The sequence below is a fragment of the Patagioenas fasciata genome, chromosome 4 (genome assembly GCF_037038585.1).
Source record: "Patagioenas fasciata isolate bPatFas1 chromosome 4, bPatFas1.hap1, whole genome shotgun sequence".
NCBI lineage: Eukaryota > Metazoa > Chordata > Aves > Columbiformes > Columbidae > Patagioenas > Patagioenas fasciata.
In genome coordinates, this window is record NC_092523.1 from 25,036,593 (window position 1) to 25,051,443 (window position 14,851).

Here is a 14,851-nt window from a genome sequence, read left to right on the forward strand (position 1 = left end):
CACACAGTGAAAAGCTGGCCCCTGGCTCCACTGGCTCTTCTATTCAGCTGCAATAAATCTGCTGTCTACCCACTTCCACAGTCCACTTCCAGCAATCCTGTTTAGACCATTCTTCATGAAGCAGTTAATATCAGAGCTGATTCATTTGTCCAAAGGCCAGTGTGACCTGGCCCATGCCCAGAGGACACACATCTTTCTGACTGCATCCTGCCACAAACAACGATGCAGCACAAGTAAGATCAGCTCTTCCCTGTCCAAAGAGCTCACTGAGGCTTCAGCAACATTAGGCTGACCAGAACAAACTTCGCCTGCTCTAATGAAACTGAAATGCAGTTCAATTTCATATTCCTACATGCGAACATTTAAATCTGAGCTGAAGATCTGTACATGCTTTATTATCCATAGTATTGCATGCAACCACAGAAAAATCTTCAGAAGCTAAAACTGCGCCTGCTAAGGAGAACGAAGAATAATGCAGGACACTGCCTATGCCGTATTATTTATTCAGTGTTACTGCCCGCTAAAGAGTGACAGTCCCAGTCAGATTACAAACCTCCCACTGCAGGTACATGTCACATAAGTTCATCTGTCCAGGAATAAGCACCTAAAGTACACACACCTGAGCTCATCACTCCAGGTTTCTTTTACAGAAGTATATTTTCCCCCTCTACCAATGCATAGTTCTTCTTTACACTAAGACAGACTTCTGAAATAGGTCAGATAAACTGTACTCTACAGAGACTTTCTATGGAGCATGGGCTGAGGACAACAGACTGGCTTAAGTATTTTGTGCTGTACATGGTATGCACTCTTAGCGATGACATCAGCTAATAACTATAGCAGTTTCACCTGAATCCCTCCTCTGTCTTCATTGCCTGCCATACCATCCACTTCATCCATGATCAATACATGTTTCCCGCTAACTGATGAGGATGTGCCTGAAAATGAATATGGACAAGAAAATGAGATGGGAATAAAACAGGGTCTTGCTCAGAGTTTTACCCAATGCTTTAGAGGTTAGGTAAGCCCATCCTAGACAACTGAGGGGATGGTGAACCTCTTGCTCTGCCACTTGATCACATGAATCTATGTTCACAGAACAAAACTGACTACAGCCTCATATCATCTTTGAGAAACAAGTCTCATGCAACAGAGGAGTAACTGCAGAGTTCTTGAGTATTTTTTGTGCAGATTAACAACTGATTCTACTAATAGCAGGATTTAATTCTAAGAATTGAAGATGAAATAAACCAGCTTACTAAATTAAGCCATCTCTAATAGAGCTGGATCCCTCCATCTGATTAGCAAGTTAAAATCTTAATACCGTTGCATAACAAGGAAACTCCATCCCTCCTGTAACCAGACTCTTAACACAACAAAAATCCTCCTCCAAACAACAGACATACCGTAACAGAAGTCTTTGATGCTGGTGTTGTCAAGTGATTCAGCAACTACTTCCTTGAGACTGTTCTTACTGCGAGTGTCACTGGCATTCAGCTCCACATAGCTATAGCCCAGTTCCTAGTCCAAACACACAAAAAATGAGAATACAGATCAGTGAAAGAGCATATAAGTACTCAGAATTAGAAATGAATTGCAGAGTTCCAGAAGACAGCTCTTACAATACCACTTTCACATAGAATTTGTGGCTTTGATTCCTTTTCTCCCCTTACACTCCTTTTAGCTCACACTCCAGAAATATTTATAACCAGACACAGAACAAAAAAAAAAAAAAAAAAGAACTGGAGGGCAGGCAGAAGAAGAGGAAAGAAAAAAAAATTAAAAGAAAAATTTAAAACCAACAAAAAAAGGTAAGTAGCACAGATTTATTTCTGAAGGATTAACTGAACTGCCACCAGGGATGGAAACAAAACTATGAGCCAAGGCTGGCTAAGCTCCATGGTATTTCCAGCTGCACAAAGTCTCATGCACAGAGAGTTAAGACAAGAAACACGCCACATCCCTTTGAAAGCTGAAAGAGAGAGAAGCATTGAAGTATTTAACAGTCAGGAAACACAGAAGTCCCCCCGCAGTCCTAACACTTCAGAACAGGGCTGGGCTGCATGTCAGTCCCTGAATTTAACCCAGCTGCTCCTTGCCCAGCAGACTCCCCCACCACACCAGGGCACAGGAGGGAGCCGTGCGCAGCTTTGTTCTCACAGCTTCAACCTGGGTTTTTTGGCTTCTCCTGTGGAACACAGTGAAATGCTATGCAGAAACCTAAGCAGCTGTGAGCAAGCTTGGTTGGAAATGAGAAGCAGATAAGATGATGCCAGTGCAGAAATGAGCCCAAATCAGCACATCTGCTTTTCTGCAGGTCTGGGTTTGGCTGCAGTACCAGCTTGTTAGTGCAAAGCTCTAAGGCAGGGGGAATGGGAGGGGACTGGGAGTTACTCTGTGCCACTCAATACTGAGATAAGTAGTCATTCCTCCCCAGCACAAAGATCAGGTAGCTGACAACAGCTCTCAACTCCTCCAAGCTGGTAGTACCACATTCTAGGAAAGTTCTTGCAAGTCAAAGAAGAACAAAAAAAATCTGTAACTTGATACAACAGCACAAAGTTCCCAGCTGACTGTCATGACTCAGTGGAACACTGTTTCAGGTAAGTTCGGAAAAACTAATTTCTAAGTTCAGATATAGAAATGGACGCATAGTCCTGTCAACTTCTCTCATACTAAAGTGATATTTGAATTTCAAATGAGTCTGGGAGTAATATATTTGTTAGATATATTAAAAACTGTGACCAAGTCTGTCATAGAAGATTTCACAAAGCTTGCCAGAATTCAACTCCTACTAAATTTAGTGCAAATGTTCTCTGACTTCTTGAACTAGTGTTAAACACTCATGATTTTTGAAAAAAAATTCCAATTGCTCAACATACTGTGATATACTTCCTCTCAATATGACAGAAAGAAACACAGACACCTATTGCTATATTCTTACTCAAGACCTGATCAAGGTTTTAAACACCCACATATTCTCCCCTGTAACCCTGTTCAGAGCAGGTGGGATTGGCCAGGAGCAGACCCTGGTAACTGAAGGGGTACCCAACCTGCACCCACAGAATCACAGAATCATTTCGGTTGAAAGAAACTCTCAGGATCATCGAGTCCAACCATAACCGAACTCTTGCACTAAACCATGTTCCTAAGAACCTCATCTAAACACTCTTTAAACACCTCCAGGGATGGCAACTCAAACACTTCTCTGGGCAGCCTGTTCCAATGCCTGACAACCCCTTCCATGACATTTTTTTCCCTAATATCCAATCTAAACCTCCCCTGGCACAACTTGAGGCCATTTCTTCTTGTCCTATCACTTGCTACTTGGGAGAAGAGACCAACGCCCTCCATGCTACAGCCTCTTTCCAGATACAGCATCTATGTGTAATAAATGGTGCTGGCAACAACTGTTAGTATGAACTCACCTTACAAACCAAAGAAGCTGTAGTAGTTTTACCAACTCCAGGTGGACCAGAAAGTAACGCTGCTTTAAAACCAGTACCATCATCTTTGCCTCCAGTTTTGTTGGTCTTTGCTATAAAAGAAGATTCCAGGTTTTACCTAGGTATGTATTACAAAACAAATTGCGTACTTCATGTAAATCTTTAAAGACATCAAGCATCACTAGAGTTTTTCCTCATTTAAGGATTGATGGGAAAAATACATACACATCTGCATCCTAGCCATTTAGGGAAAAGCTGTTTAAACTATCTTAGTTTAAGACTTGCAGTGATTCTAAACTGATAATACCAAAAGCACTATTTATGTAAACCAACTATTTCTGCAATTTTCTCACAACCACACTGTAAGAAAAACCCAACAAACCAAAACGCCACACACACCACATGGAAAAACCTCACTACCCACTAGAACAGCAGTAAAGCTTAAGCACTGTTTTAATCACAGAAAAAAAACTGTCCACAGGATGACACACTACACATGACAGGGGCTGCTCTTCAGGCAGAACCATGACCTTACTGATGCATCTCTTCCCCATGCATGACGCTGTCCTGTATTTTCACCATGTGTACCAACAGGTTAGCACTGGCCGATGTTTCGCTTAGTAGAGAAAGAATTCACTAGGCTGAATATGAGGCCATTTTTCTATACATTACTGATAGGTTGTTCTGGTTTCTTTTGGAAAAAACAAAAAAAAAAAACCCCAACAAACACCAAAACCAAAAACACCAAAACAACAAACCACATTTAAAAAAATACCACAAGGTTTAAAAAAATATCCTCAGACAGAGTTTGTTTCTCTGGCCTGGGGGCAGTAGGAAAAGGAGTAGTGAGGAAGGCGGTGGTAAGTGAACAACTGCTTAAAACCAACCAAACAAAAATACACACATGCTCAGGCTCAACCACTGCTACAAAAAAATGCATCTGACTTCAGCCTCATGCCTGTTCTGGAGTTGCTCCACTATCCCAAAGTCCCCTTCAAGGGAACCAAGCAGTGTGACTGGCATGGCAGAACAAGAGAGAAGTTAACCGCACTGGTCACCTTGTCCGTCTCCAGAGGCATTCCTGTGCCAATTTCGGAGCCACCGGAGCAGTTTATTGGCACAGCTTTGCTCACCCTGCTGTCCAATTATTGCCTTGAGAGTTACAGGCTTGTATTTATCTACCCATAGCAATTTCTCTGTTCCATCTTCCTTAATCTCAGAAACCAAGTTCCCCTGAGGTTCTGGGGCTTGCTTCTTCTCTACAGTTTGCCGTTTAAAGTCCATAAGCTTTCGAACAGCTTCCTTCTTAACAGGTTTGACAGCATCTCTTTTTTCAGGAGAAGACTTATGTTTTTTATTATCAGCTTCACTTTTGAAGGGGCTCAAATTCCTTTTTCCAGCTTCAGCTTTCTGTGGTGTCCTTTTAGGTCTCGACTCTGTTTTCTTTCCCTTATGAAAATAAAGGTAAGAAAGTTAAAGGGATATACCCCCCAACCCCCAAAAAAATCAAAGCACAAACGTTCAGTAAATAAAAAAGCTGTCTTTGAACACATGTGCAGAAGTGCTTAAAAAGTAACAAAGCTTATGTATTGATAAAAAGCCTTCAAGAGCAGATAAAGAAATATTCCTCTCTGAAAAACAAACCATTGTTAACACGATGCCACATGGTTCCATAGCACAACCCACAAAAGAGGCAGGAAATGTTCTGGTCATCTCAAGAGCCTTACTCATTGAGCCTGACGCATCGTTAATAAAATAACGCAAACTGATGACCGTCAGGTTGGAACACATGGGCCACGAGACACCCATGAAGCTGAAGCACAGTTCTCACAAAACAACACTGCCAAGTTCAAACACCAAAAAAAGTTAACCCTAGGAACACATGCATAAAAGGAGGAAGAACAGGGAATAACCCTGTTTCTAAATCAGGGATGCTCCTCTCAAGCACACACTTCTTTTTAAAAGAAGTACAGTTATTTAATAATAAAAAGAAAACAAACAAAAGAACCCACACCCCATATACACACACCTAATCCCCTGCCGCCAAAAACACAACCCACCCAAAGAAACCCCACAATGCCAGAAAGCATTCAACCCAAAACAATTCAAAGGGAGTGAAAATAATTGGCTTGTAAGTTTAGAGTTGCTTCTCCTTAGGACACCAGTATCTTTGCATGCAACAGTTCATGTCTAGACACACCAGAAGTACCAAAGCCAGATCTACACTCCGTGCACAACATGCTAGAGCTAATGGAATTTTATTAACATTTTATCAGCAACTATAGACTCAATTTAAATGTGCATAAAAAAACTGTTACTATTTTAACAGTACTCCCTGAAAAAATTACCTCAAAGTTTAAAACAGAAATCATCTAAGGAGATACAATTACCCTCTCAGTTGGATACCTAAAATTCAGAGTAATAGAGTATAACGAAGGTGGGGGGAAAAAATGCTACAGCTCCCAAGTAGAAGTCTAAAACACAAACATAAAATTTTCATTTTCAATACTTTTAACTTAAAAGGTCAAACTGGCAATTGTAGGGTATTGTTATTGGAACAGAAGGCCAAAACTCATTTCAATTAAAAAGAAACTAAACATTAAGAAAAACAAAACACACCACCACACACAAACAACCCCTAAATTTATTGTAAACAAACCTCTGTTTCAGCTGCCAGCTCATATTTGGACTTTTTGCCTGGCATAGTTCGAATAAGATCAAACAGGCCATCCTCATCAATAACTTTCGTCCCTAAAGTCGATGCCTGGAGACGAAGAAAGAATTAAAAAGTCAAATAAAGTACGGAGTTACACAAGTCACTTCAAAGTGCTTTCCAGTAGATACTATGTTCAGGAACGCAACAAGAAGTTTATATATATGTAAGCACACACACATATATATAAAATGAAAACAAAACAAAGCCCTAAATCATCAATCATCTTTTCCTTTTGAACATGCAGTTTATTTGTAGTACTTTCTCCTTTTGGCAGAGATACTGAAAAAAATCAATGCAGTTAGACATGAACAATTCAGTTTTGCCCAGGCCCAGGAACACTCACCTTCTCACACTTGGATTGGCCACAGTCTCGCCCCATAACCAGATAGTTTGTCTTCTTGCTGACATTGCCAGTTACTTTTCCTCCATAACGTTCAATCAGGGACTTGGCCTCATCTCTTTCAATACACTCCAGAACGCCAGTAATTACGAATGTCAGGCCTTCCAAGCAATTTTCAGCTCCCTGAGGACCAGAGCATTGCAGGAAATGCCATTACCTGATGCAATTCTACCAAATACCTGTTTCACCCTAAACTTTTTAACCCCCTACCCTGTCAAGTACTCTATGGAACATTAAAAATCAGCCTAAGCTACCTAGCTAAGAGGTCTAAAAGTTCAAAACCCATTAAAAGGAATAGCTACCCACAGAACTTCACACATTGTTCACTTGACCAATCACACTGATAACTCTGTGCTTCAGGTGTAGCATGTCAGTCAAATGAGTGACAACAACCTTCAACTTTAAGACCACAAACTGTTTTTCATCATTATGACTTCATAAACTAAGTACTGAATTTATTAGTACAGGCCCTTCCATTTAGACACTACTTTGCATTACAATTTAACTTTTTCCAGTACATACTTGCTATTTGAAAACAAATACCAGTTTTTCCATAGTTGAGTTGATACTTGTTAGATCACTTGCAACAGTAAGTCTATGACACACTCCATTTCTACACACAGAATTCTGCCGCAGCCAAACTTACCTGAGGTATCTCTTTGGAACCCAGTGCTTTTGGACCCTCACGATTAAGAAAGCTTCGGTAGGCTTGATAATTGTTTCGTTTCTTCTCAGAGTCCTCAGGACTTACAGACTTGGGTAGGAAGGAAAAAAAAAAAATTACACACATATTACATACATAAAACCAACAAAATATACTCAAGCATGACAGTCTAAGACTTTCCATGCACCAAAGGAAAAGCTCTAATGCTTGGTTTTAACCTATTGACATGCAACAGTGAAGCTTGTTCTGCTTTTGGTGCTTATGCTTTGAGGTATTTTTTTGTTGTTCTTTTTCAAAGATTTCAAAAACTCAGCTGAGAGCTTAAAAAATATTTGCCCATTATTTATTGTCAAGTTTCTGTAGATCCCTCTGTATTCCACACATACATGCTAATTAATAAATTGTTGTTTAAATTCACGTCCTATGTTATTCCAGAACTATGATCAGGTATAGAAGAGATCTACACTTACATAAAGTCTACTTTGTAGTATGTCTACTTTAAGAGACATTTAAGCTTTCTAATCAGTAAGCTATTTAAAACTCATCCTCAAAAAGGGTCTCCCTCCCAATTACAACTGTTATTTAAACATCAAATTCAGGTATTTTATACCTTAAAATTAAGAAGTCCTAAGTTACAAGTGACACAATAATAAATGAAAACTCTTTTCCTGCAAACTCCACTAAGCCGACTAAAATCATTTTGATAGTTCCTACCTCAGCCTTCTTGGGAGAAATTTTCTCCTTCTTTGGTGTTGTCTTCTGTTCTTTCCCTGAAGCAGTTTTTTCTCTTGATACTGAAGTTTGAGCAGCTCTTTCCTTTTCAGCAATCTCTTCTTTTTGTTTCAGAGACACAAGCTTAGAGATAGGTTTCAAAGGTAAGGTCTTATCTGTCAACTCTTTTACTATTTTACCACCAGATGACTGTGGGGATAATCGAGACCCTTTTAAATGATCAGATTCCGTTTGCTGCTTTGCAGTATAATTCATTGCTTCGACCGCTGAGTTTGTTGTTTTCACTTCAAAGGAGGCAGAGGGAAGACAGCACATTCAGAATGTATCCCATTAATATTATAAATTGGTGAAATGTTTTCTGTATTCCATGTCCTACCTCTTTCTGACTGCTTATATCCTTCTGCCACTTTAGGACTGCTCTTGATGCTCGATATCGATTGCTCTCCTGAATCTTTCCGAGCCTAAATAAACAAACAACGCCAATGTGAGAGATGCACATCCCAAGCTACCATTGAGTCCAGACCTCCAAGCTTCCCTGCTATTAGGTACAGACTGAATGACATCTATCAAAGCTGATCTGACATCTACCAAAGCTGATCTACCATCTACCACAAGTCAGAATACAGCCCCTGTCAAAGGCAGGCAGGTGAGCAAAAACTGCACTCGGCCATGCACATATTCAGTCTTTAAGTCCAAGGCCAGACAGACTTCCAGGTTAGTCAATTTTGAACCAGATTGACTTACTGATTAGCCTAGAAGTACTAACACTTGCTATATTCCTATCAGCAATCCTAAATTCCAGGAACCTTGATGTACAACTCAAAATATTTTACTGTGCCTTACACCACAAGCTACAAGAACTGGGAAGACTCCCACTGCTAGGGTTAGTCCCAAAATTCTCAAGATCCCTGCCTGCCCCTTCTCTCAGAGCAAGAAGAGTATTCTCTTCCATGATCTGGTCCTCCTGAACCAGTAGAGCTACAGCTGATCTAAAGCATGACTCTTCAGCAACACACATCACTCAATTAGAACTAGAGCTTAAAGTCCCTTTTCAACAGAAACAGCACAAAGATATGACTGTGTCTGATGAGGAAGGACACTATACCTACTAAGTCAGGAGAATCCGGAAGGAAATTATGAAAACTACTTTATTTTCATGCAAAAACTTTTTTTCTGCTTTTACTCCCTTTGTGTGGAAGTCTCAAAACAAAGGTTAAGTGTCTAAATAAGAACACTCCCAGCAACGCAATTTCTAAAAACTACAGTTTAAAAATAATTCAACCTTTTTCTTCTGTGGTGTTTCATCCAACATGGCCAAAGTTTTAGCAAATTCTTCATCTTCATGCAGCTGTCGCTCCAGCTGAAAGAAAAAAGCGGGGGGAGAGAGGGGAAAGAAAAATTATTTTTAGGCTGATGTCAGACAAGTTTTAATTCTACTCTAATTTTTTTTAAATTCTACTTGTTGTTTAGGACAAAAAGTTTGTCTAACATAGGACAGCACATAGCTGGAAAAAGTGCATGCTACCAGAGGCAAATAAACTTCTGAAACAGCACTGAAGAATTACTTGTTTCCACCAAAAAGAGAAACTGAAGTCTAGTGAGAAAAAATGGAGTTTGGCTTTGTTCCACTACAAACATTAATAAGCCTGCATAATCTGTTTTCAAATAGTTTTTCTGCCCTTCGTATTTTTTAATTGTTGTGTATCCTTTTCATTTATTAGACAACAAAAACTTGAAGGCAGGATCTCACAACCACCAGCTTGAACTGAGATACAACCTATTGGCTTTAGGAAGCTTCCAAAAGCAGTCCCAAAAGACAAGGAGGAACACTGCCTGTTAGGTACTATGATGTCTCAATAATGCATGTTTTATTCTTGCTTACTGCTAGCAACATATCATATGAAAAAAATTCTGGCAGTTCTAAAACTGGCATCATTTAGCTACTGGCCTTAGCCCAGCTCTTGTTGCCAGGAGCTCAGTTTATTTTATGGAAACAAATATACTTTAACTTTTTAATATTTCTACTTACAGAACTGATCTTCTTTGACAGAAGAATCAGCAAGAACAAATACTACACATAGGATCTATGAAAGTTATTTATTAATTGAAAACCAACAACAACACAGAAAACAGCCTAGTTGGTTTCATTTTTGTTTCACCTAACAAAATAAATGTGACATTTACAGCAACAAGTGATTATCAATTTACCTTTCCTATCTAATAGAGCCCTTTTGGGAAAACTCTTTCTATTCCCAAATAGTGTACACTGTTGCCAATCAAGATCGACCATTGTTTTCACAAAACAACTACAAAAATCCTTTCATACTTGTATTGAAGTCCAACATGCCATGTTAAAAGATTCAAACAGAAGATTTTATAAAACCAATATGCCACAGACATTATCTTTCATGTGCCCATAATGATGACATGCATCTATCTTCCCTGTGTACAGTGGAAAGGGAGAAGGGCAGCAATTACCAAAGACAAACCAGACTGAGGCAGAGATACATCCAAATTAAAGTACATTCCTTTGACAATACTTATAGACAATGAGAGAATTACCTGTAAAATCAGTTCAGATGAAAGACAACACCTCATTTTTCCTGACAGGTTATTTAACTTTCTAATAGATTCAAGCCAGTTCCATCACACCTCTGTAGAGGTCAAGGGTGAGACTAAGTTTTGTATGTACAATCTATCTATTCAAATGACACTCAGTATTACCAGTATATGGGAAATTAATTGATTTTCCCCAAAGCAAGTAAGTATGTATGACAAGTAGACCTTTCCCTCATATTAGCGCTGATTGAAGTGGAAAAGTTTAAGACACACACACAAGGATCATTCACATTTCTCTCAAGCACAACAAAACTCAGATGACAAGTCAACCAATCACGGACAGATGTGGCTTTTTCACTCCAGGGGAGAGGAAAAACAAACAAACAAACAACCCACAACACATACAAAACAAACCACAACACACACAAAAAAAACCCCAAAACACAAGGAAGCAGAAAGTGCATTCTGTGTGAACGGCAAGATTATTATAGACATATCAACTGCACAGGAAGAGAAAGACTGAATAGACAGAAAAGTGAGATGTTGTTTCTGTAACTGAAATAATGCCCATAAAAATAACTGTGTGACTATGCACATATGTGCAAGAGTTAAATATACAGATTAATTTTATTAGCACTTATTTACAGCATATATAGAAACTTAATCTTAATTTCTTAAGGAAAAACAATTTTAAGCTAAACAAACTGCTCTTGGCATAAAGCAGCAAATTTATAGAGCTTTTACCTCTGAATCTTCTTCAAGCTGCAGTTGCCTAGCAATGGCCTCATCATCTGCTGTGCTGTCTCTGCTTTGTGAAACCTGTATTTAAGAAAAAAAGACCAACAGTTCAGTTTCCCCAGTAGTTTGTAACTTATAATAATTAAATCTGTACGCATTCATCTTGTACACTTCTAGGAAAGAACTGGGAATGATACATGCTGCATTTTATTCCTAGTTTTCTAACCTAAACACTGTTAAACAAGGCTGTTTTCAAGAAAATTTACTATTCAAACCAAAACGAAGATGTAATATAAATATCTCGTTTCTTCAAGCAACGCTGAGCATCTCTGAAGCAATCGCAGTTGGCCAGCTTGAAAGAGAAATCCACAACAAAATTACGAGGTTTTACTTTCCCCCATAATTTATTTGGTGCTTTGTTATTCCATGAATATAGTGTGCCATAAAGCTTGGACAAAAAAAAAAATGCCACACAACACACAACTCCTTCCTCTCCCTCCTGCCCTCCCCCCTCAACTATAAGCTATGCCATCCACTCACTAATCCCAGAAAACTACTTAATTTTAACAGAAGTCACTTCAGAAGACATAAGAGAGAAAATACTACTTTCAACTTTGTGCCATCTTCTCAAACATGGAAACGCTACCCTAAAATGGTATTTAAGGACTTGATATTCCTGCACATATCATCAGAACTTAATTTATACTTGAGGGGTTATTAAAAACTAACATTACGTAGGACAAGCAGTTAAGTGCCACCTTGCAGTCATTAAACTGGCCATTTTGATCTGCTGTCAGACACATGAGCATCCAAAAGAACATCAGCAGTACTCACTTCTTTCCTTTTACTTGCTACCAGTTTCTTTTCTGATCGTTGGACGCTACTTGTCCCAAAGTAATCAAGTGCTGAGGTGGGAGTCTGTTTCACTGGAGTTAATGGCTTGTTTTTAGCTTGCGGCTTTACATCTCCCTTTTTCACTGTAGCTGTTCCTGGACAACCAGTCGCTGATGTCCCATTCTCCTTCGGTTTCAGGGAAATTCTTTTATTGACAAAGTCATCTTCTTCATCTGAACACAAAGAGTATTCTATTATTTCTGGTACATGGAATTTAAGTTCTTATAATGAAACAGAAGACATCAACTCAGATTCTAAGAAAACATTACAGGCATTTAGAAGTTATTTGAAAAAAGGTTGAGTTGCATAACACATAGTATTTAGCATCTGCAACAGCATTGCTCAAGTCTCAATAGATTGAGTACTGACATAAAGATGCATAAAATTTGTTACTTGTACTCACAAATTACTTCTCATTTAGAGAGGTTTGAAAAGAATGTCATCCCTTCTTACATAGAGAAGATGATAAACACAAAATCTAGGTCACCAAAATTTAAACTCTCTTCTTAATTAATGCTACATCAAATTCAACAGCACTACCTTCACATAAAATGTGAAGTACAAAGCTACATGTATTTTATTACTTTATAGGCTTCATTAACTGGGCAGCTTTGCAGACTGGCATATTCTGAAGAAGTTCTCAATATTACACCAGGGGAAAATATTAAAACATTGTATTTACAAAAGGTTTATTGAATAAGCTTACCAGTTATTTGCAAACTACTACTACTCATAGCTTATGAATGCTTTAGTAGAAACACTTTAACACCATTTTTTACCTTTTCCCTTTTAGTCAGAGATTCTGTGAGCTGTTGTACATCCCCCGTATTTCTGCACTTAAACATACTCTCCTTCCAGTACAGTCAAAATCATCTCAAAGAAATCCAGCCATTTCAAGGAACACAGAAATCAGACAACAGCTCAGCATACAAAATAGATTTTTCACTTTAAAAGCAGGAAGAAAAAAGCATAAACAATACTGCCCACATACTGCTAAACAAAAACTCCACCTTTCCTTTTAGGACTCTTCTGTAATAGCCAGGAAATGGGCTTCCCAGCAATGAAAAAGAGAAAGAAGGTTTGACTGCCATTTATTCATTCTGCACCCAAACTTTTCACCTAGTCAATCAACCAACAAAAGATTACCAAGGACTTAAAAGAGTCTTGTGTCATGTCTTGAATTTTTACTGACAGTTACACAAATGAAACCCTATCACCAAAGTATACAAAACCCTACAGATATCATTGCCAAATGATTAGATTAATATGAGAGCACAGAAACAAACATCACTGGGCAAACTCTCAATTAGTGATAAAAGCGCTTTTTGGTGCAATCTTTTAAAAACCTCAAAGTGTGCAAAGGCTAAGAAGCAAACTGCAAGAAAATCCCTAAAATGAACATTAGACACAGAAAGAATGAAGTACAAAGACTTGAGCGGAATCAAAACAGAGGTTGTCTCATTTACACGCCTCTAACTGAAGGCTGGTTTTACTTTCCTCAAAATAGAGATATTTCAGACACTCCCCTCAACATATGAAACACAGAATGTTCCACACATCTGGTTTATGACTGAACTTAAATTGACAGTATTATTAAAAAAAAAAATCATTTTCCAGTCATGTCTAATTTATGCCCCCATATTTCTTTCCATACAAAAGTTACTTTATCACTTCCTAAGTTTAGATGATGTTACATGTCATCTGTAATTTTTGTTATGTACTAGGTAGAGGGATTTTTTTGTTTTGCCTTTTCTCAATATATGGTAACAACAAGAGCGGTTTAGGCATCAGCTGGAACTTTCTAGCGCTGAGCACTCTCTAAACAGGATGTAACAAGCACAAAGAGGGATCCTGACTATTCCTGGGAGAGCAAGTTCAGAGAGAAAAAAATAAAACAGATATACATCTGTAAGGGAGGAAATTGGTTCAGTAGTTAAAACAAGAGCGCCTAAAGATAAACATTTATCTAAAAGAAAGTGGCATTTTAGCAAATTCAATTCACAAAGCAATATACGGAAGAGAAAATTCAAGCCCAAGTCCCCCAGTTGACAGCAGCAATCTTTACTATTCTCAACATGATATACTTTCCCTAGGCAGCAGTAAATCTCTTACTGCCATTTAGCTCAATTTAACAAACCATTACATATCTGGGAGATTTGGACACTAGATGCTTTAGGCTCCCAATTTACAATAGTCTGAGGTCTGAGTAGGAGACTGCTTATCTCAAACTTAATTTCAGCAATATTTTTGCTTCTTTTAAATGTTACAGTTTAACAAAAACTAATATTTGCAGGAGTAAAATGTATCTATTGCTAAAAATCAACAATTAATGCAGATGTAATTACACTTATTTATCTCAGAAAGAAGACAAGAATCCTGTTCTGTCCCCTCACTCCCAACTTTTCTTAAGCTAAGGAGACTGTTCCATGCTGGAAAAGAATCTTTACTCATCACTACTGTTATCAGAAGATCTGGATGCAATATTGATTTTTTTCATTATTCACTCGCAACCATTTAAATAACAACAGGACACTGCTTTCTCTCAAGTAGAAAGAAGCAGAGTAAACATAATTAGCTTTTAATTAAAAAAAGATGCAGAGTTGAGTCATTTATGATGCCAGTGCTAAGTATTACCAATAAATAGTGCTTTGCTTTAATTAGGTCCTTCCTAGAAACAACAGCATGAGAAGTATTTATTGACT

At 38.3% G+C, this 14,851-nt stretch overlaps 1 protein-coding gene across 2 annotated transcripts in view; it reads right to left on the minus strand.

The window, feature by feature from the left end:
* Positions 1-14,851, minus strand: part of RFC1 (replication factor C subunit 1) — a 40,293-nt gene that overhangs the window by 8,551 nt on the left and 16,891 nt on the right. For both annotated transcript variants that reach the window (XM_065837485.2, XM_071807395.1), the window contains exons 5-16: positions 12,090-12,322; positions 11,262-11,336; positions 9,241-9,318; positions 8,335-8,419; positions 7,941-8,242; positions 7,209-7,316; positions 6,506-6,685; positions 6,106-6,210; positions 4,505-4,895; positions 3,429-3,538; positions 1,407-1,521; positions 850-938 (exon numbers count right to left, since the gene is read on the minus strand). In XM_065837485.2, coding sequence (XP_065693557.1) covers positions 850-938; positions 1,407-1,521; positions 3,429-3,538; positions 4,505-4,895; positions 6,106-6,210; positions 6,506-6,685; positions 7,209-7,316; positions 7,941-8,242; positions 8,335-8,419; positions 9,241-9,318; positions 11,262-11,336; positions 12,090-12,322 — 1,871 coding nt within the window. The remainder of the gene's footprint in view (positions 1-849; positions 939-1,406; positions 1,522-3,428; positions 3,539-4,504; positions 4,896-6,105; positions 6,211-6,505; positions 6,686-7,208; positions 7,317-7,940; positions 8,243-8,334; positions 8,420-9,240; positions 9,319-11,261; positions 11,337-12,089; positions 12,323-14,851) is intronic.